Here is a 22,185-nt window from a genome sequence, read left to right on the forward strand (position 1 = left end):
ACAATCATTTGACCTGACTCCCACTGCCATGCCTCCCACCCACAAAGCAGGCAACTCCTTGGATCTCATATTTTCCCGTAACTCCAGCATCATTAACACCACGGTAACTCCCCTACATGTATCTGACCATTCCTTCATATCCTTCTCACTAACTCTCATGCTTAACCGAAAGGTCTTCACCCCAACTCAAACCGTCTCACTCAGATGCAACCTGCCCTCCCTATCCCCCTCCACCCTCTCCTCTGACATACTATCCACTCTACCTTTGAGTGACACCTTCTCTGCTCTCTCCACAGAGATGGCAACCTCCACCCTCCTCTCAGCCCTTGCAACCTCCTTCGACAAGCTCTGTCCCCTCGTTGAGAAACCTGCCCGCCGTTCCCCACCCAGTCCATGGCTGACAGATCCAGTGAGAGAACAAAGACAGGTCCTGAGAGCAGCTGAAAGGAAGTATAGAAAGTCACGCCTCACTGCTGACATCGACACATATCACAACCTCTTGTTAACATTCTCCAAAACCATTACTAATGCCAAAGCTTCTTTCTTTCACCATAGGATCGAGGCCTCTGCCAAGAATCTTCGCAAACTGCATGCTACCATGTCCTCCCTCCTCACTCCCCCCCCACCCCCCCTCCCTCATCTTTCTCTGCCGAAGACTTTGCGATCTTCTTTGAGGAAAAAGTGGAGAACATCCGCAGCTCCTTCTCCCAACCCCCACCCATTCCAAATGCTGAATCGAGAACCTCATCCTTCACTCTGTCATCTTTCTCTCCCATTACAGAAGCCGAGACCCTGACACTGGTAACGTCGAACCGTCCGACTACATGCCAGCTGGACCGGCTACCTTCCCCACTCCTCCAGACCATAGCACCAGACATCCTCCCATTCCTAACTGCAACCATCAACTCCTCACTCAACTCGGGGGTGGTCCCCACCTCCCTAAAACAAGCCAGAGTCACGCCCCTCATAAAAAAACCATCCCTGAACCCTACCGTCATAGGCAACTACCGTCCTGTCTCTCTTCTCTCCTTCCTTTCTAAAACACTTGAACGTGCTGTATCCAACCAACTTACTGCTTATCTCTTACAGAATGACCTCCTAGACCCTAATCAGTCAGGCTTCAGGACTGGTCACTCCACAGAGACAGCCCTCATTGCGGTCACAGAGGCACTTCACTTAGCAAAAGCGAAAGGCCTCTCCTCTGTCCTGATTCTCCTAGATCTATCTGCAGCCTTCGACACAGTCAACCACCAGATCCTCCTCGCGGCCCTCGCAGGAATGGGAGTGGCTGGCTCTGCGCTGACATGGTTGTCATCATACCTCAATGACCGCTCCTACCAAGTGTCATGGAGAGGGACCCTGTCGGCCACCCGCCCCCTGCGGACGGGTGTCCCCCAGGGCTCGGTTTTAGGACCCCTTCTCTTCTCCCTCTACACTAAATCACTGGGTAACATTATCACGTCTCATGGCACCACTGTTATGCCGACGATACTCAACTCTTCCTCTCCTTCCCTCCCTCCCTCAGATATCCACGTCTCTGAGCGGATCTCGGCCTGTCTGTCCGACATCTCCGCCTGGATGACGACCAACCACCTCAAACTGAACCTAAGCAAAACAGAATTGCTCCACCTGCCGGCCAAATCCTCCCCCCTGACCGACCTTTCCATCACAGTCGAGAATGCAGCTGTGACCGCGTCCCCGACCGCCAAGAACCTTGGTGTTGTCCTCGACGACCAGTTGAACTTCTCTGCTCACATCGCAGCGACAACCAGAACCTGCCGATTCCTCCTGAGCAACGTCAGAAGGATACGCCCCTTCCTGACAAAAGAAGCCACCCAACTCCTCGTCCAATCAACAGTCATCTCCCGCCTCGACTACTGCAACGCACTGCTCGCTGGCCTCCCGGCCACTGCCACTAAGCCTCTTCAACTCATTCAGAACGCAGCGGCCCGCCTGATCTCAAACCTACCGAAGTCGGCCCATGTCACCCCACTTCTTAGGGACCTGCACTGGCTCCCCATTGCTGCACGAATCCGCTTCAAGGCCCTCGACCTAGCATACCGTGCGGCAAAGGGAACTGCTCCCGCCTACCTCCGGTCAATGGTCTCTAACTACACACCCTCAAGACCCCTACGCTCTGCATCTTCTGGCCGCCTCAGACCTACTCCTATCCAAGCTCCGGGAGGGTCATCAAAGAGAAGTCGCCTATTCTCAGTCCTTGCCCCACAATGGTGGAATGAACTACCCACCCCAGTTAGGACAGCCGAAACACGTCCAATCTTTCGCCGTCGACTAAAGACGCACTTCTTCAACCATTATCTGAATTTAAAAAAAAATTAATAAAAAAATCTAACCCTAACTAACCATACTGTCATGCACTTGTCCTAATAAACTAACCTACACTGTAGCACTCAACACTTTGATGAACATTGTTACTCAGCTGATAGAGTTGTGCTCTTCCTGATGGCTTGTCGTACAGAACTTGTAAGTCGCTTTGGATAAAAGCGTCAGCTAAATGACTAAATGTAAATGTAATGTAATGTATGCCCTCTTAAGCCCGGAGCCCTATTTTCTGAAAATCCGCCTAAAATACATACCTAAATAAATGGAATATTGCTCCACTTCTACAAGGTCCATTTGCATGTTCTTGGTATCTAGGGACATCTATGGAGCTCAGTGAATGTATTCCCAGTGTCAGAAATATTGTGTCTGTTAATAGGCTTGCAGATCACATTCGACACTGAGCCAGACTGAGTGAATTACCATATTAATGTCTGGGACGAAAGTCCTCCTTTTGTTATCAAAGAAATGTATTGTCCTTATGCTATTTGGACCAGTCGATATATATATATAGCACTGTATTTACCATTGAGCGGACACACGACAGAGCCTGTGTCGCTGAGAGATTCTGATATCCTGTAAACGGTTCCTCCCTCCCCATCAACCTGGACCCCCTGCAATTTGCATATCGCCCCAACAGGTCCACGGAGGACGCCGTAGCCCATGTGCTGCACACAGCAGCATCACACAAGAGGCAGGGGAACTATGTGAGAATGCTGTTCATCGACTACAGCTCAGCATTCAATACCATAGTCCCCTCCAAACTCATAGCCAAGCCCAGGGACCTGGGCTTGAACTATGACCTCTGCCGGTGGGTCTTGGACTTCCTGACGGGTAGACCCCAGGTGGTGAGAGCAGGCAACTGCACCTCCTCATCCATCACGCTCAACATAGGGGCCCCCCAGGGCTGTGTTCTGAATCCCCTCCTCTACTCGCTATACACACATGACTGTGTGGCACAGTGGAACAACAACACAATCATCATAAATAAAACCAACAATAATAGCAATAGAGAACAAGACGGTATATGTATGGAATATCTGTTTTGTTTGAGTGCCAGCAGGGGGCGCAGGATTTAGCGCTTGAGTGCCAACGCTCTATTCAATGAGAGAGCGAGCACATTTGCGAATGCATAAACTATATATTTTTTTTTTATTTAACCTGTATTTTACCAGGTAGTCACTTGAGATCAAAGATCGCTTTTTCGAGCAAGACCTGGCCAAAATGGCAGCAAAACAAAAACAAACATACAAAATACACAAAACACAGACAGAGACATAAAAGGCAAAGTGGGGCAAGGGGATACATTTGAGCTGCAGCAAACTAGATTGAATGGGATTGAGGGAGATTGGAGGGTAGGGTAAAAAGGTAGAAATAGGATGGAAGGTGAGGCTTTGCAGGAGGTTGCTGGGGAGAGAAGGTCAGGTTAAAAATATAAAATATAACACCACATTATGCAGTGAAGCAGCGACATTCTCCCATACGACATAGCGACATATCTTAAATTATGGCTATGTGTCTAATACGCCCGTCGCTTATCAATGACTTGCTTCCAGTCAACATTGTCGAAACTGATTGTTTTTTAATCGGTACATTTCCGTTTTATACCATTTTGAAAAACGCAATTTTTTCAAAATGTCCAGAAAAAAAGTGAATCTGCAGGAATCGCTTTTTACTGGAATACACAAAAAACGTTGTCATTTTTCGGCCTATTTATTAATCGTTTTCAAATAAACGCTAGATTATCGATAGTATATGTGTACTTATGCATGCTAGAGAAACGGGCTGAAAAATCGATAATCTCATTTCCTGATCAGCACACACACACACACACATACACACATACAGGACATGTTGATATATCTGTGAAAAGAGCTCTGATTATCCCAAGACTGGTCAAATAGATTCCTTACCTCAGATCAGATATTCTCCAAAAAGATTATTCCAATTCCTGATCGCCATTCCAAATATCGATCGCGGTTATTGATCCAACGCTGGGTACTGGAAACACCGATTCCACGCTGTTCTGAGGGTCGGCGAAGACTGCAATCGGCTCGGATTACATGCCTGACAAGTTAAATGTGGATTCCGGACTTTCTTTTCCCCATGCGTTTTCATTCAATCCAATCCAAAGGGTGCATTACCATCCGGCAGACGATAGGGGGCGGTATTTTCCCTGTTCAAACTCAGACAGAGTCCCAGTGGTAACGTGAGGCTGCTAGATTGATAATTGATAATTGATTGGAAATCGATAATAAAAAAAATAACGATTAAATAACGAGATTTCTCGTTCCTGGCACTCAACGCATGGCATGAACTAACGAGATTTCTCGTGGCTGGCACTCAAAGTGTTAATACAGTCTATTACACTATAGCTATATCCGTGTGATTGGGTTTGTTGTTATTTATTTATTCACTGTCATTTTCAGTATTTGTGTAGTGCTCACGATGCCTCGTTGAGTCATGACTAAACATTTTAAATGCAAATGTTAATGAGACAAATATTGTCGTGTTTATTATTATTATAATAATTTAATTCTGAGGATGTCTGTAGAATCTATGTGAGCGCAATCACCAATGATTTTTCCCAAATGAAGCAGTTAAGAACACGGGCGCACACTAGGGATGTGCATCTCCATCACTGAGGCCGATGCGATGCGCATCTCGATACGGTGCCAACGATATGATACATTAACGATACATTTGAAGCACCGGGCGATGCGATACGATTCACCCCTGTGTTCGATACGATACGATTCGATACGATTTGATTCAACATAATCCGATTCGGGGCGATACGATGCGATTCAACACGATGCAAAATAATGATACAATTTTATGGTATGACAGAGGATTTGGTTGTATTCCTTATACAGCTTATATTATTATTAAAAATCAAATAATCTACTGTAAGACAATTTATATAAAAACTATTGGGTGCCTAAGACTTTTGCACAGTACTGTGTTTTCTATCCACTTTAGCTAAAAACACACACACACAATGTATACACACTACTGTGAGACAATATAGCTTATAGCAGACTTAATGATTTTATAATATTTCAGATAATGAAATTAAATGTTTATCATCAACTAACCAGTTTAGTATTTATATTGTAACGTTTGGCCACTTTAAATCATTGAACGTAGAGAGAGAGAGAGAGAGAGAGAGAGAGAGAGAGAGAGAGAGAGAGAGAGAGAGAGAGAGAGAGAGAGAGAGAGAGAGAGAGAGAGAGAGAGAGAGAGAGAGAGAGAGAGAGAGCGAGAGCGCAAGAGCGCGTTTGAGCGTTCTGATGCTCCGTAGCTAACCACACCATGATGGCATTTTGTCAACAACACAGTTTGAACCTGGCTGGAGGAAGCGATATAAAGATATAAAAAATTGCCAATAAATGTGAAGTTATCTTTGAGCCTGTTGTCAAGCGTCGTCAATATACCCCCCCCCCCTTTTCCTCACTAATGGAACTGGTGTTGCAGAGTCACGTTAGTTAGTTAGATACTGTAGTTTAGCGTTAGCTGAACGGCTAACTGGCTAACGTTAGCCAGCAGCTACTAGCGTTAGCCAGTTGGTCTCCTCCTCGACTTCCACTGTTTGTTGATAACTGTGACGCGGCTCTCGCCTTCTGTAGTAGCGAAGCAAAGATAGTATCTGCTGTGTGCTGTGCACTCACTGCTGACAGAAGTGGATGAGAGGAGATTACATGAATGAATCGGTTTTGACCGATGCAAAGACGCTACAACAAGATGCATCGCGAGTTCAACTTGAATTCTAGCTGATGCGCACTTATTCCACCGGTGCACTCGCATCGTGAAAGTTTATGCCGGTGCACCGATGCGAATCGGTGAATCTTAACATCACTATTTACGACTGCCTTTCTGTGTTCGTAAATCCGAATCTCCGAAAATAAACCGTTCGAGAATGCCAAAATTGGCTTGAGAAGTTCATAAGTAGATTTACGAAGAAATTTGTTCGTAACTTTCTCGTAAGTCCATTCGAGCATGAGGTCCATTGTGTCTCATTGTGTCTCATTGTTCAGAATCAGAAAGATGTTATTAACTAAATACAGTGAACATACTTAACCTTAAATACTGCCTGACTACCTCTCTCCCTCTTTCTACCTCTCTCTACCTCTTTCTACCTCTCTACCTCTTTCTACCTCTCTACCTCTACCCCTTTCTACCTCTCTACATAGTTCTGCCTCTCTACCTCTCTCTACCTCTCTTTACCTCCATCTCTCTCTCTACCTCTCTCTACCTCTCTTTAACTACTCTGTCTACCTCTCTCTACCTCTCTTTAACTCTCCATACCTCTCTCTACCTCTCTTTAACTCTCTCTACCTCTCTTTACCTCTCTCCCCCCTCTTTAACTATCTCTATACCTCTCTCTACCTCTCTATATATATATTAGTGATGTGACGATTCATCGATTTGCATCGGTGCGCCGGCATACACGTTGACGATGCAAGTGCACCGGTGGAATAAGTCCGCGTCGGCAAAATGCCAGGCTGAACTCGCGATGCATCTTGTTGTAGCGTCTTTGCACCGGTCAAAACCGATGCATTGATATAATTTCCTCTCATCCACTTGTCAGCAGTGCACTGTGACTGTCACTGCACACACACACAGCAGATACTATTGCTTTGCTACTACATAAGGCGAGAGCCGCGTCACAGTTATCAACAAACAGTGGAAGTCGAGGAGACATGAATAGAATTGCCCAACATGCTAACGCCAGTTAGCCGTTCAGCTAACGCTAAACTACTAGTGTCTAACTAAAGTGACTCTGCAACACCAGTAACATTAGTGAGGAGGGGGGGGTATATTGAAGACGCTTGACAACAGGGGTTCAAAGATAACTTCACATTTATTGGTTATTCATTTCTTAATTATATCGCTTCATGCAATCCATCCAGCTCCGTGTTGTTGACAATAATGCTACGGTCGGAAAGTATCTGACGCATCCTAGTGACCTAGTCTAGTGTGTGACATCATCAACTGTCGACGGCCGCTCAGACGGGGAGGGGCTCTCTCTCTCTCTCTCTCTCTCTCTCTCTCTCTCTCTCTCTCTCTCTCTCTCTCTCTCTCTCTCTCTCTCTCTCTCTCTCGTGTGTTTTTAGCTAAAGTGGATAGAAAAGACAGTTTATGCAAAAGTCTTCTTAGGCACCCAAGAGTTTTTATATAAATTGTCTTACAGTAGATTCTTTTATTTTTAATAATAATATAAGCTGCATATAAGGAATACAACCAAATCCTCTGTCATACCATAAAATTGTATTATTTATTATTATTATTATTTTGCATCGTGTTGAATCGCATCGTATCGCCCCGAATCGCATTATGTTGAATCAAATCGTATCGAATCGTATCGTATCTCAACAGGGGGTGAATCATATCGCATCGCATCGCCCGGTGCTTCAAATGTATCGTTAATGTATCGTATCGTTGGCACCGTATCGAGATGCACATCGCATCGGCCTCAGTGAGGAGATGCACATCCCTAATATATATACCTTTCTCTACCTCTCTACCTCTGTTTAACTATCTCTACCTCTCTCTCTCTCCACAGACTGGTCATCCCCACAACCCTTCCCACCAATCACACAACACCATGATTGTCACTTCCTCTTCCTCCTCCTCAGCCACGCCCCCTCATCGCGTGGTTGGTCAGCAGGGCTATGACAGCGGGGCTATCAATAAGGGTGGCCAATACCAGCCGGGCATGCCTCTGTCAATCTCCCCCTCTGGCCAATATCAAGGCTCCATGCCACAAGGTAAAGCATGGCTACTGGAGTGTTCTGTCAGTCAACCAGCTGTACATTTATATCAGATAAAAACATATATGTATCACCTTCTCATGCTTTGTTCTAGAGGTGTAGTGTGTGTGTTCTCAAGCACAACAGCATCTTTACTCAATTAACCCTAGAATTGTAACCCCTTATATTCCCGTTTGTGTTAGGGTTAGTGTTACAAAGGATCAGATTAAACCAAATATATATATTTATTGATTGATATATATTGCATAATATTTGTATATCGTTTGATATCCCTTGTATATTCCTTGTACATATACACGGAATATCCCTTTAACCTAGTACAGACCATAATATTTCGTTCTCCTATTGGACAGCGGTCCCTTAGGCGCCATTGCCATACCTCCAAGGTCTGGTTCAAAGTCACCGCCAAAGACATGCCTGGACATGAACGGTTCTGCGCAAGGATATGAGACAGGAATAAAGCTGGTACTAGTTTGTTCACCTAACGTATAAATACGGCGCAGGTGAATCCAGAAGCACTTAGTCAAGAGTTACCCAATAAGTTGAAGCCTCACCCACGATACAACGTGCGGTGAAGTATGGCCTGTTTGGCCCCAAATAGAGCATTGAGACCGCGTGCGAATTAATAACTGAAGTATCAGAGTTTAACGCTGTACCGTCGAGTTCGACCTATTCTATTAATTCAGTAATAGTCTATTTATGTATAGTGTATCGTGCGGCTACCGTTCTACAGTGACCAGCATCACCAACGTTTCCTCGTACCAGCTAGTGTGCTTATCCAGGCTGGGCTGCTTACCCTGGCGCTTTCACCCGAGGAGCCCTAGACGAGGACCGTGTGGATCATGTACACTGGATAACCTACCGACGACTGCATAGCCCTTTTCGGCTGGATTATATTTGCTTTTGGTCCTGTATTTGATGGAGCGGAGAATCGCCTACACCCACAATTGTGTGGGATTTACCCTGTGAGGAGCAACGTCGAGCCCGCCTCTCAGAAGCCTGAGGCCGGCTAGCTTTCTTCCATGCGGAGCTGCATGCCACGGAGAACAGCTGTATTCGTCTGCGGATCAAGAGATTATTGCACCGTCTCCTGTACTTGGAGTCTCTTTATCATCGTTGACCCAGACTCTACTACCGACAAATCCTCTCCCCTTGCTGGCTTACAACCGGAGGGACCCTACCAGTATCTCCCGCTATCTTACTAGAGTACCATAGATATAATTCCTAAGATTCAGGTTGTATTATTATCTCCTGCGTAATATGAGAATGGACATACGTTATTGATTTGCCTACGCACATTCCTTTGCCTTATAAGCGCACCTTAAGTAAAGTATATTATGTACTATCATTGCTGCTAATAAATACTCTTAAACCCAGTTTTGTGTGGAACCGAGTCATTGTGGGAAGTGTTCATCATAAGATACCTGTGTACTGTATGGCCAGTAGTAATGTACATAAGACAGTAGTGGTTTAATGATACCATACTTATTAATACAGTCAGGGAATTGTACCCCTCAGTTAAAATTGGTCCTTTGAGCCGGAGGGTAATTAGCATAATATTAATATAGTGGTATTAATATTGACATGGCCAATGATGAACACTCCACAAACTGTTCTCCTAAAATAGATCGCCCGCAGCGTAGACGGCAGACACCTCAGTACTTAGAGGATTACGTTGCCAGTATACTACCTAGCTTTCTACAGACGTTAAACGCGGAAAAAGTAGATAGTAAAATTATGTCCGACCCTACCGACCAGGCTACCCCGCCAGTAGAGACCCTAGTGGGTTCTAACGTAACTGACCAAGCTCACGGTGGGGACCAGGAGGGACCCGACATGACTTTACCCCCCGCCAAGACCGAAGAAGTAGTCCCCGGAGAGCTCCAGGAAAAAGAAAGCCCTCCAGGGATGGAACCCGACCCACCACAAGAAGGGACGCGCACCCCGGAGATGGATCTCCTCGATACGCGACAGGAGAACGGATCTCCAACGAGTACTACCAGGAGCAGATCACCTCAACCAGCGTCTTCCCCCAGCGAGGCGGACAAGATGCTGGCGCAGGCCTTTATCGCCAGCCTGGCAGCCTCAACCGAGCGCGATCGACTCCAAGCACAGACGCTTAGCGAGCGCGAACATTCTTCCATGGAAAGAGAACGCCTTCAAGCGCAGCAACGGAGTGACGAAGACCGCATACGCCTAGAGATTAGACGCCTCCAGACGGAAGAGAATATGGGAAGAGACCGCGCCGAAGCCCAGCGCGCCGCCGCCGAAGCCCAGCGCGCCGCTGCCGGTGCCCAAAGAGAAGCAGAGCGCGACCTCGCTCTCACCAAGCGCGAAGCCGAGCGCGACTGATTACAAGCGCAGATAATGGAGCAGCTGATTACCAGGGTAACCAGCCCACCACGACACGTAAGAGGAGACTCGCCTAGGAGGCCTCTCCTCCAACGCTCACCGATGTGCCAGCCATCCATGGCATCATACCTTGGCACACCGACGTTCCCGGACTTCACACACGAGAACAGAGCACAGTACACAGAGCTACGAATGTGCTTAGAGACAATGATGTCCGATGTAGCTGATGAACCGTACAAATATGCAATCCTACTCAAGCACCTCAAGGTGCCCCGAGCGCACAATATAGCGCTGGCATATTCCACCTCTACTACCCCATACACCGCGGCTCTAGCAGCACTCGACCAAAGATATGGACGCATATGGGACTACGTAATACAAGAGATAAGGAATATTGACCGTCTACCCCCAGCCACAGACAATCGTTCACTAGATGACCTGTCTATCAAGGTACAATCCCTGGTAGGGATGCTGGGGGCGCAAAAGGAAAAGGGTATGTACAAACTGCACGCAAACTCTAATGTTGAGAGGATTTTAGAGAAGCTTCCGCCCGCCCGACAAGAGCGCTTCAGGCGGCAAAGAGACCACCGTGATCCTAACGGTCCCGAGCCATCCCTCCTAGACCTAGCCGACTTCCTGGCGAGAGAAGTCAACAGCCTACGGTTGGATACGTTCGTGCGGAGCACACCAAGCTCCAGAGAGGGACCTAGGAGAGCAAACGATGGCCGCAGACTGGTGACCGTCATGCACCGAGCAGAATCAGTACCGAGCAACAAGAACCACAGTACCCCCTCGATGAAAGAGAAGTGGAAGATGGTGTGCCCGTACTGCGAAAAGGAACACTGGCTGTCACACTGTGACACGTTCAAGAAGATGACCGCCGACGAGGTGAGTCAATGGATAAAGTCCAACCGACGCTGTTACCGATGTGCACGCAGTCACATGGCAGCCGATTGCCGCTTAAAGAAGAGGTGTAGTCGGTGTGACGGAGCCCACTTGGACGTCCTACATGACAGTAACAGAAGAAAGCCTGCACCCTCAAGCAGCACAAAGGCAAGTGTTATGTACATTGACCCCGCCAGCAGCGGGGGTGCCCGGGTGCTCTTGAAGGTGGTCTGCGTAACATTGAGTTACGAAGACAAGGTCATGGACACCTACGCCGTCCTTGACGACGGGTCAGAGAAGACCCTTCTCCTCGCGTCTGCTGCGGCCCAGCTGGGGCTGCGGGGGAGCGAAGAAACGATGACGATTCGGACAATAAGAAGAGACCTAAAGACGATAAAGGGCGAGAATGTCTCCTTCACTATCGCAGCAAGCGGGCAGCCAGAGAGACGGTATAGGATCACCAACGCTTTCACCAGCCAAGACATAGGCCTGTCGCAGTACACCTACCCCATCGCCAAGCTGATGGATAAATATGTGCACCTGCGTCAACTACCTATACCGCTCATAGACGGTGCCACCCCGACCTTGCTGATAGGCTCCGACCATGCACACCTCATCGTCCCGATGGACCGGGTCCACACAGGGCCCAGAGGCTGTCCTGCAGCAGTCGAGACCCGCCTAGGATGGACACTACAAGGCCCCCTCTCTAGGTCTCCTAACCGAACAGCAGCCACTAGCTGCCTCCACTCCAGAGTGACAGAAGAAGACACCACCCTCCTACAGCATGTCGAGAGGCTATGGACACTAGAGACAATGCCCTTTAAGAACGAAAAGAAAGACATTCGTTCCAAGGAAGACATTTATGCTATAGCCCTCCTCGAGCGGGGGACAAAGAGAGTCAAAGTCAACAGAGTGATGAGATACGCAACTCCACTCCTGAGGCGAGAGGGTATGCCTACCTTCCACGCCCCAAAAGAAGCGACGGAGCGGTATCTATTGAACACAGAGCGGCGCCTAGCCAGAGACCCCGCTCAAGCGACTGTGTACCGCACTGAGATTGACAAGCTAATCACAGCGGGACACATAAAGAAAATTGACATTAAAGAGGCCGATCAGACGACCGAATCATGGTACGTGCCGCACCACAAAGTCCACCACAACGGCAAGGATCGTATTGTGTTCAACTGCAGCTACCAGATCGGATCACAAAATCTGAATAAAGAGCTCTTGCCCGGCCCAACACTCGGCCCCTCTCTACTGGGCGTGTTACTACGTTTCCGCCAAGACAAGGTGGCCATCAGCGGCGACATCAAAGGGATGTTCCTGCAGGTGCGACTAGTGGAGGAGGACAAGCCCCTGCTGCGGTTCCTATGGAGAGAGAGGATCGGGGATGAGCAACCAGCCATCTATCAATGGGAAGTCCTCCCTTTCGGAACCACATGCAGCCCATGCTGTGCTATGTTTGCACTGCAAAAACACGTCGCAGAGGACCCAGCAGCTGATGAAGAGGTCCGACAAAGTGTAGGAAATAGTTTCTACGTGGACAACTGTCTGCAAAGCGCCTCGTCGCCAGAAGAAGCCGAGGCCCTCCTACTCAAGCTCCGCGCCTCCCTGATCAAAGGCGGCTTTGATCTCCGGCAGTGGGCCAGCAGCGACCCTCAAGTATTGCGCAGCCTCTCCCCCGAGGACAAGGCAGCAAGCAGCGAGACCTGGATGGCGACCATCCCAGGAGAAGCCCAAGAAATGACATTAGGACTAGTCTGGCGCTTCAAAACAGACTCGCTCCATTATAAACACACACCCCTGACCAAGGAGCAGGGAAGGTCGACTGCACTACCGACCACAAGACGGAGTGTATACAGAACACTCGCCAGACAATATGACCCGTTGGGATGTATTCTACCTTACACCACCAGGGCAAAGATGATTGTAAGAGCGTTATGGGACAAGGACCAGGGCTGGGACGACCCCATACCCGAACACCTTGCCTCCACATGGAGAGAGTGGGAGACAGAACTCAGCTCACTCCCAGGTGTCAACATACGCCACAGCTACTTCCCACCCACCGTGAGGCCGGAGACGTGCCAGATGGACCTGCACGTCTTCAGCGACGCCTCCGAAGTAGCCTACGGTTCGGTGGCCTACTTGCGTGCCCGAGAGGAGGGAGGAGAAATACATACTGCCTTCATCCTGGCTCGCTCAAGAATAGCCCCCCGCAAGCAGCAATCTATCCCGCGTCTAGAGCTCTGCGCAGCCCTAGCAGGAGCGCAACTCGCCACGTTAATCCAACGTGAACTCACCATTCCGGTGCAAAGAACAATCCTGTGGTCAGACTCCATGACCGTACTCACATGGATCCAGTCTGATTCGTGCAGATACAAGGTCTTCGTGGGAGTCAGAATCACAGAGATCCAAGATTTAACAGAAGCAGCAAGCTGGAGGTATGTGGACACAAAACACAACCCAGCTGACGTCATCACCCGGGGAATGTCCCTGGATGACCTCACCCGTCACAATCTATATAGTGACGGGCCCGAGTTCCTCAAGCTCCCGGAAGAAGAGTGGCCTACACCCACCCCACAGGAGGCGAGTGAAGAGGAGGCAGAGAATAAGAAATCTATGTTCTGTGGGTTGACACACACACTCGTCCCCACAGACCCCAACATAGACGACTGCCTCACCCTTGAGAGTGCGCAGCTAAAGACATTCCTGTGGCACCACCCAGAGGTTCAGCCCACTACTGACATTACTGCAGCTAACTACGAAGAAGCAGAACTTCTTCTGCTACAGCGAGCCCAGAGAGACTCGTTCCCCGACGAGCTAGACTGTCTACAGGGATCAAAGCCAGTCCCGTCAGACAGCAGATTGCTCCACTTAGCCCCTGAGAGCGACGCCCATAATCTCATCAGAGTGGGTGGTCATCTGAGGAGAGCCCCAGACTTACCGGATGACGTCAAGTACCCGATAGTCTTAAACAGCCGACCCAAGGTCACAGAGCTTATCATAAAGAAATACGACGAGGACGTGCATCACGCCGGGGCAGAGAGAGTCTTCGCGGAGATCAGACGCCGTTATTGGATACTGCAAGGGAGAGAAGCAGTACGACATTTCCAGCGGACTTGTCTAGACTGTCGTAAATGGCGAGCACAGCCCAGTATACCCCGGATGGCTGACCTACCCCCCTGTCGCCTCCGACTCGGCGACAAGCCCTTTCACTCCACCGGTATGGACTGTTTCGGCCGGCTGTATGTAAAGAAAGGAAGAGGGACTGAGAAGCGGTGGGGTATTGTATTCAAATGCATGACCACCCAAGCGATACACATAGAACTCCTTCCAACCATGAGCACAGACTCATTCCTTATGGCCTTCCGAAGATTCACATCGCGGAAAGGGAAACCGTCTATATTATTGTCTGATCACGGGACAAACTTCAAAGGCGGAGAAAGAGAGCTGAGAGAGAGCTTCCAAGCTATGAACTTGGAACTTAAGACCCACCTCGCTCCATATCAGATTGATTTCCAGTTTAATCCCCCGAATGCACCTCACTTCGGTGGAACTTGGGAACGAGAAGTACGTTCAATAAAGACAGCCCTGTACGCCGTGCTTGGGGCCCAGACCGTGGCGGAGGAAGTCCTAACGACAGTCCTCACGGAGATCGAGGGAGTATTGAACTCAAAGCCCCTCGGTTACGTCTCAAGTGATGTAGCAGATGTCGACCCAGTCACCCCCAACACTCTCTTGATGGTGCGGCTGGACCCCGCGCTACCACAGACAGTGTACAGGCCTGAAGAAGCGAACGGCCGAAGAATGTGGAGGTACAGTCAAGTATTGGCTGACAAGTTTTGGAACAGTTTCCTACTCCACTATCTACCGTCTCTACAGACCCGCCAGAAATGGGTGAAAGAAAGAGACAATTTGACAGAAGGAACAGTCGTCATGATTATCGACCAGTCACTACCCCGAGCTATGTGGCCGGCCGGCCGCGTAAGCAAAGTGATCACTGGTGCCGACGGAAAGGTCAGAGCGGCAGAAGTGCTCGTCCAAGGGCGGATATACACCCGGCCCGTGGCGAGGCTAATAGAGTTGCCAAGGCTCCCCGACACTATTGATGACGACCATGACCCCCTGACTTTGTGAACTGCCCTACCCTCACAACAGACATTGAGTAGTGGACAGTGCGGTTAATCTGTCTCTGCTTATCTAATTAGGTGGGACTAATTAGGAGGCGGCTGTTACGAAGGATCAGATTAAACCGAATATATATATTTATTGATTGATATATATTGCATAATATTTGTATATCGTTTGATATCCCTTGTATATTCCTTGTACATATACACGGAATATCCCTTTAACCTAGTACAGACCATAATATTTCGTTCTCCTATTGGACAGCGGTCCCTTAGGCGCCATTGCCATACCTCCAAGGTCTGGTTCAAAGTCACCGCCAAAGACATGCCTGGACATGAACGGTTCTGCGCAAGGATATGAGACAGGAATAAAGCTGGTACTAGTTTGTTCACCTAACGTATAAATACGGCGCAGGTGAATCCAGAAGCACTTAGTCAAGAGTTACCCAATAAGTTGAAGCCTCACCCACGATACAACGTGCGGTGAAGTATGGCCTGTTTGGCCCCAAATAGAGCATTGAGACCGCGTGCGAATTAATAACTGAAGTATCAGAGTTTAACGCTGTACCGTCGAGTTCGACCTATTCTATTAATTCAGTAATAGTCTATTTATGTATAGTGTATCGTGCGGCTACCGTTCTACAGTGACCAGCATCACCAACGTTTCCTCGTACCAGCTAGTGTGCTTATCCAGGCTGGGCTGCTTACCCTGGCACTTTCACCCGAGGAGCCCTAGACGAGGACCGTGTGGATCATGTACACTGGATAACCTACTGACGACTGCATAGCCCTTTTCGGCTGGATTATATTTGCTTTTGGTCCTGTAATTGATGGAGCGGAGAATCGCCTACACCCACAATTGTGTGGGATTTACCCTGTGAGGAGCAATGTCGAGCCCGCCTCTCAGAAGCCTGAGGCCGGCTAGCTTTCTTCCATGCGGAGCTGCATGCCACGGAGAACAGCTGTATTCGTCTGCGGATCAAGAGATTATTGCACCGTCTCCTGTACTTGGAGTCTCTTTATCATCGTTGACCCAGACTCTACTACCGACAAATCCTCTTCCCTTGCTGGCTTACAACCGGAGGGACCCTACCAGTATCTCCCGCTATCTTACTAGAGTACCATAGATATAATTCCTAAGATTCAGGTTGTATTATTATCTCCTGCGTAATATGAGAATGGACATACGTTATTGATTTGCCTACGCACATTCCTTTGCCTTATAAGCGCACCTTAAGTAAAGTATATTATGTACTATCATTGCTGCTAATAAATACTCTTAAACCCAGTTTTGTGTGGAACCGAGTCATTGTGGGAAGTGTTCATCATAAGATACCTGTGTACTGTATGGCCAGTAGTAATGTACATAAGACAGTAGTGGTTTAATGATACCATACTTATTAATACAGTCAGGGAATTGTACCCCTCAGTTACAGTTAGGGTTGGGGTTAGGGTCAGGGTTAGGGTTAGGGTTAGGGTTGGGGTTAGGGTTAGGGTTAGGGTTAGGGGTTAGGGTTAGGGTTAGGGGTTAGGGATATGGTTAGGGTAACCCTAACCCCTAATGGCATGAAATAAACCACTGGGGTCGCTTTGTCCTCTAATATTGGTAACTTTTTTTTAGAGGTTTTCAAAATATAATCTTCTCAAATTCTGTAAATATATGGAAAATAAGCAAACGGACCCAATTTCATGACATAATCATCAACACAGCCACCGTTGTACACACACACACACACACACACACACACACACACACACACACACACACACACACACACAAAAGGCTAAATACAGGAAATAGTTGCTAAGGAGGCAAGAGGGTTAACAAGCTAACAACAGACAAGATCCTCAAACTATTTTCAAGTGAAGTGAAAGAGTGGGAGGAGGCGGGGCTGTGAGTGGCAGGAGGCGGGCTGTGAGTGGGAGGAGGCGGGGCTGTGAGTGGGAGGAGGCGGGCTGTGAGTGGGAGGAGGCAGGGCTGTGAGTGCGAGGAGGCGGGGCTGTGAGTGGGAGGAGGCGGGGCTGTGAGTGGGAGGTGGCGGGCCTGTGAGTAGGAAGGAGGCGGGGTTGTGAGTGGGAGGAGGCGGGGCTGTGAGTGGGAGGAGGCGGGCCTGTGAGTGTGTGTAGCATCATCGACAGCACCTAGTATGTATAAGTCACTGTTGGAGTGAGAAAAATGCAGGCAACCCTGTATCCATAGTGTGGCAAATGAGTATTGAAACCGTTTCAAATATTCAGTATCAATATAGAAAAATCTATATTTTTGTCACACACACTTAACTTAATTTAAGGAGGTAGAGCGAGGGCGGCCGGGTAGCGCAGTGGACTAAGCGTCTGTCTACCACCACAGAGCCAGTGGGATCGAATCCGGCTGTGGTGCCTCCGGCTTGGCCGACCGTCCACACTAACACAATTGGCAGTGTTAGCGGGTGGGAAGCCGGCGTGGGTGGGTCCGGGTCGTTGTAAACAGCGACGCCTACAGTTCGGTCTGGGCGCCTGCACAGCAAGGGAAGGATCTGGGAGAGGCAGTGTGACCTTCCACACGTTACACTCTCTCAGTGAGAGTCCGCGCTGCCAGGTGAAAAGAAGCGGTGGGCTGGCTACACATGTGTCGGAGGAAGCATGTGATAGTCTCCGCCCTCCCAGACCGACGGTAGGGGGTAGAGTGCACAACGACCAGGAAGGGGATTGGGAATTGGCATAACGACTAACATTGGGATGGGAGAAAAATGGAAAAAGAAAGGGGGAAAAAAGATAATAAAAAAAAGGAGGTAGAGCGATCATCTGGTAATCTGAAGGTTAGGGTTAGCAGTGTCTCAGGGGGTAGAGGGGTTGCCTGGTAATCTGAAGGTTAGGGTTAGCAGTGTCTCAGGAGGTGGAGCGGTCATCTGGTAATATGAAAGTCCCCTGTTCGATTCCCAGCTCCTCCCGCTGAAGTTTCTTTGAGCGAGACACATAACCCCTAGCTGCTCCCATCCAGCTGGTTGAAGTGTCTTTGAGCGAGGCATATGTGTAAATGTGTGAACACGAACAGTGTGAATTTTGTTGCTAGGGAACAGTGTGAACTCTGTTGCTAGTGGGCCCATGGTTGAAAGGCTTAGCTAGCATCTGTTTTTTCTTATTTTTAAAGCCCTTATTGTTAAAGCTCCCTTTTATATCACAACACTGTTTGACTGGAATCTTGGAACCTATTCTACACGTTCAAATGACTGGTTGGTTCTTAGGGTTCCTCCTGTTTGCTCTGAACTAGAAGAAAAAGCTTTGGTAACATTTGTATAACATTTACAAATGTGTTCTACATTATTTATAACTCATTATCAACATTGTTTGTACTTGATTTGTTCATCATTAAATAATGTTGTTTAATGTGTAGTAACACATTTGTAGATGCTTTGAAAAAAGCATTTGTTCATGTTCAACAAATGATTTGTTAAGACATTCATAATATCGGCACCTATACAGCCTGAAAATATAAATAATTATTACCCTTGTGTCTTCATCACATATACTGAGCACACATTAGGAACAAACACATCATTCAAATGTAACATTAGCGCCCACCACATCAAGTACGTCTACAAACCATATAAGATTTGTAGGTCGGAAATGATGGAATAGATTTACCAACAAAAAAGATGTTTACCTTAAAAGCGTGGGGCAGCACGAATAACTTGGCTCTGCTAATGTATCGTGCTTCCATTCAACAGACAGCAACACACGTGAAGTCAAGTCTCACTCGTGTGATACTTCCTCTACATACTCTGTCAATACCTGGCCAGGGTACTCCTGGGTCCTAGTGCCCCCAAGTTACGTTATGCACATGCACATTATATGTTAATAAAATTGCATTTATCTATAGTCCTAATTCTGTCACTGTTTGATGTCACAAAGAAGGGTGTATCCGAAAGCTGTCTACAACATTTGTAACAGGTGATGAAAAAGTAAACAAATAATTAACTGTATTAGACATTTGTTAATGATGAATAGGCTTCACTTCAGATTAGGGCACACAATAGCATCTGCAAATGATGTATAGATGTTTTATGAATGTCTTAACAAATCATTTTTTAAACATGAAAAGACAAGTCTGATAATTGCTTTGTGTGTATTCATAAAAGTCCACAAATAAACAAACTATTAGACATTTGTTAATGATGAATAGGCTTCACTTTAGATTAGGGCACACAATAGCATCTGCAAATGAGTTATAGATGTTTTATGAATGTCTTAACAAATCATTTGTTGAACATGAACAAATAAATGGAGGTACAGTATAGTCGTTTTTTCATATCCATTCTTCAAAGCAACTACATCTACAAATGTGTTACTACACATTAAACAACATTATTTAATGATGAACAAATCAAGTACAAACAATGTTGATAATGAGTTATAAATAATGTAGAACTGATTTGTAAATGTTATACAAATATAGTTATAAATGATTTAATAATCATTTACGAATGTATATAAATGGTTTGTTCATCATCAGTTCATTATCTACAAATACCTTATAAAGGTCTTATAACTGAGTGTTATTATAAAGTGTTACCAAAGCTTTTTCCTTTGATGCTTCCAACACCTGGAATGCCCTCCAACTGAAGTTGAAGGTTCTTCCTTCTCTTGCTGCATTTAAAAGTATGATCTCCGACCACTGTATGTCGACTTGTAACTGTCTTAGCTGATTTTTATTGTTTAATCTTATTTGTTGTGCCTACATGTATGAATCTACTGATAACTGTGTGTTGCTTTGTAAGCTTGTCGTCGCTGTAAATGAGGGTAACCTCAGTGTCTCACAAGTTGAAATAAAGGTTTGAAATGAAATAAAATCAGTTATTGGTAGGAGCTAACATGGCAACTGGACTGGAGGTAAACGTGGGTCCATTTAGAATGTTCATGTTGTTGTTTAGACTGTGAGTGTCATGTGTTGTTGTTCTTCTCCAGCTCTGCCGTTGGCCCTGCCTGCTCCAGGACAGTCCTACTCCAACCAGGGCTTGTCCCTGGCTCTCTCCCCCACCGGCCCCCCATACTCCTCCCACCAGAACCCCATGCCTGCCACCAACCCACAGTACCACCCGGGCCAGGGCATGGGCCATAGCAACCAGGTCGGCATGGCAACCCACACCAATCCACAGTACCACCCGGGCCAGGGCATGGGCCATAGCAACCAGGTCGGCATGGCAACCCACACCAATCCACAGTACCACCCGGGCCAGGGCATGGGCCATAGCAACCAGGTCGGCATGGCAACCCACACCAACCCACAATACCACCCTGGCCAGGGCATGGGCCATAGCAACCAGGTCGGCATGGCAACCCACACCAACCCACGGCCACAGAGCGCTCGCTGCCTCCTGCAGGCTAAAGGACAGAAGAGCATGGACGGATTCCAGGACCAGGTACCTGTCTGTCTGTCTGTCTGTCTGTCTGTCTGTCTGTCTGTCTGTCTGTATGTCTGTCTGTCTGTCTGTCTGTCTGTCTGTCTGTCTGTCTGTCTGTCTGTCTGTCTGTCTGTCTGTCTGTCTGTCTGTCTGTCTGTCTGTATGCCTGTCTGTCTGCCTGTCTGTCTGTCTGTCTGTCTGTCTGTCTGCCTGTCTGTCTGTCTGTCTGATACTCCATATTTTTGTCTCTAGAGAAGGTTAAAGGTGGAGTCAGTGATATTTAGTTTATATTATGTTAGCCACCTCTCACCCACACTCACTGCTGACTGCACCTTTAACTGAGCACACTGTTTAGCACATACTGAACTGACCTGCTTCCGCCTTTCTCTCTCTCTCTCTCTCTCTCTCTCTCTCTCTCTCTCTCTCTCTCTCTCTCTCTCTCTCTCTCTCTCTCTCTCTCTCTCTCTCTCTCTCTCTCTCTCTCTCTCTCTCTCTCTCTCTCTCCCTCTCTCTCTCTCTCTCTCTCTCTCTCTCTCTCAGATGTGTGTTCGTATAGAGAAGAATCCAGGTCTTGGTTTCAGTATTTCTGGTGGGATCAGCGGACAGGGGAACCCCTTCAAGCCCTCGGACATGGTACGACCCGACCTTCAGCAGTGCATCACCGGTCCCGGCTCTGCCTAAGAGTTACAATGGAAACTACTGCTAGCTACCGCCGTGTTCTGTCTGTCTGTCTGTCTGTCTGTCTGTCTGTCTGTCTGTCTGTCTGTCTGTCTGTCTGTCTGTCTGTCTGTCTGTCTGTCTGTCTGTCTGTCTGTCTGTCTGTCTGTCTGTCTGTCTGTCTGTCTGTCTGTCTGTCTGTCTGTCTGTCTGTCTGTCTGTCTGTCTGTCTGTCTGTCTGTCTGTCTGTCTGTCTGTCTGTCTGTCTGTCTGTCTGTCTGTCTGTCTGTCTGTCTGTCTGTCTGTCTGTCTGTCTGTCTGTCTGTCTGTCTGTCTGTCTGTCTGTCTGTCTGTCTGTCTGTCTGTCTGTCTGTCTGTCTGTCTGTCTGTCTGTCTGTCTGTCTGTCTGTCTGTCTGTCTGTCTGTCTGTCTGTCTGTCTGTCTGTCTGTCTGTCTGTCTGTCTGTCTGTCTGTCTGTCTGTCTGTCTGTCTGTCTGTCTGTCTGTCTGTCTGTCTGTCTGTCTGTCTGTCTGTCTGTCTGTCTGTCTGTCTGTCTGTCTGTCTGTCTGTCTGTCTGTCTGTCTGTCTGTCTGTCTGTCTGTCTGTCTGTCTGTCTGTCTGTCTGTCTGTCTGTCTGTCTGTCTGTCTGTCTGTCTGTCTGTCTGT

General features: G+C 47.7%; 1 protein-coding gene across 1 annotated transcript in view; it reads left to right on the top strand.

Annotated features, from left to right (window-relative positions):
• Positions 1-22,185, top strand: part of lrrc7 (leucine rich repeat containing 7) — a gene marked incomplete at both ends in the record, with an annotated part of 328,845 nt that overhangs the window by 300,994 nt on the left and 5,666 nt on the right. Inside the window, 3 exon segments of the mRNA XM_084311260.1 lie at positions 7,907-8,111; positions 20,426-20,880; positions 21,403-21,495. Of these exon segments, the coding sequence (XP_084167386.1) occupies positions 7,907-8,111; positions 20,426-20,880; positions 21,403-21,495 (753 nt within the window).

The sequence above is a fragment of the Notolepis coatsorum genome, assembly GCF_963971535.1.
Source record: "Notolepis coatsorum genome assembly, chromosome: 3".
Lineage (NCBI taxonomy): Eukaryota > Metazoa > Chordata > Actinopteri > Aulopiformes > Paralepididae > Notolepis > Notolepis coatsorum.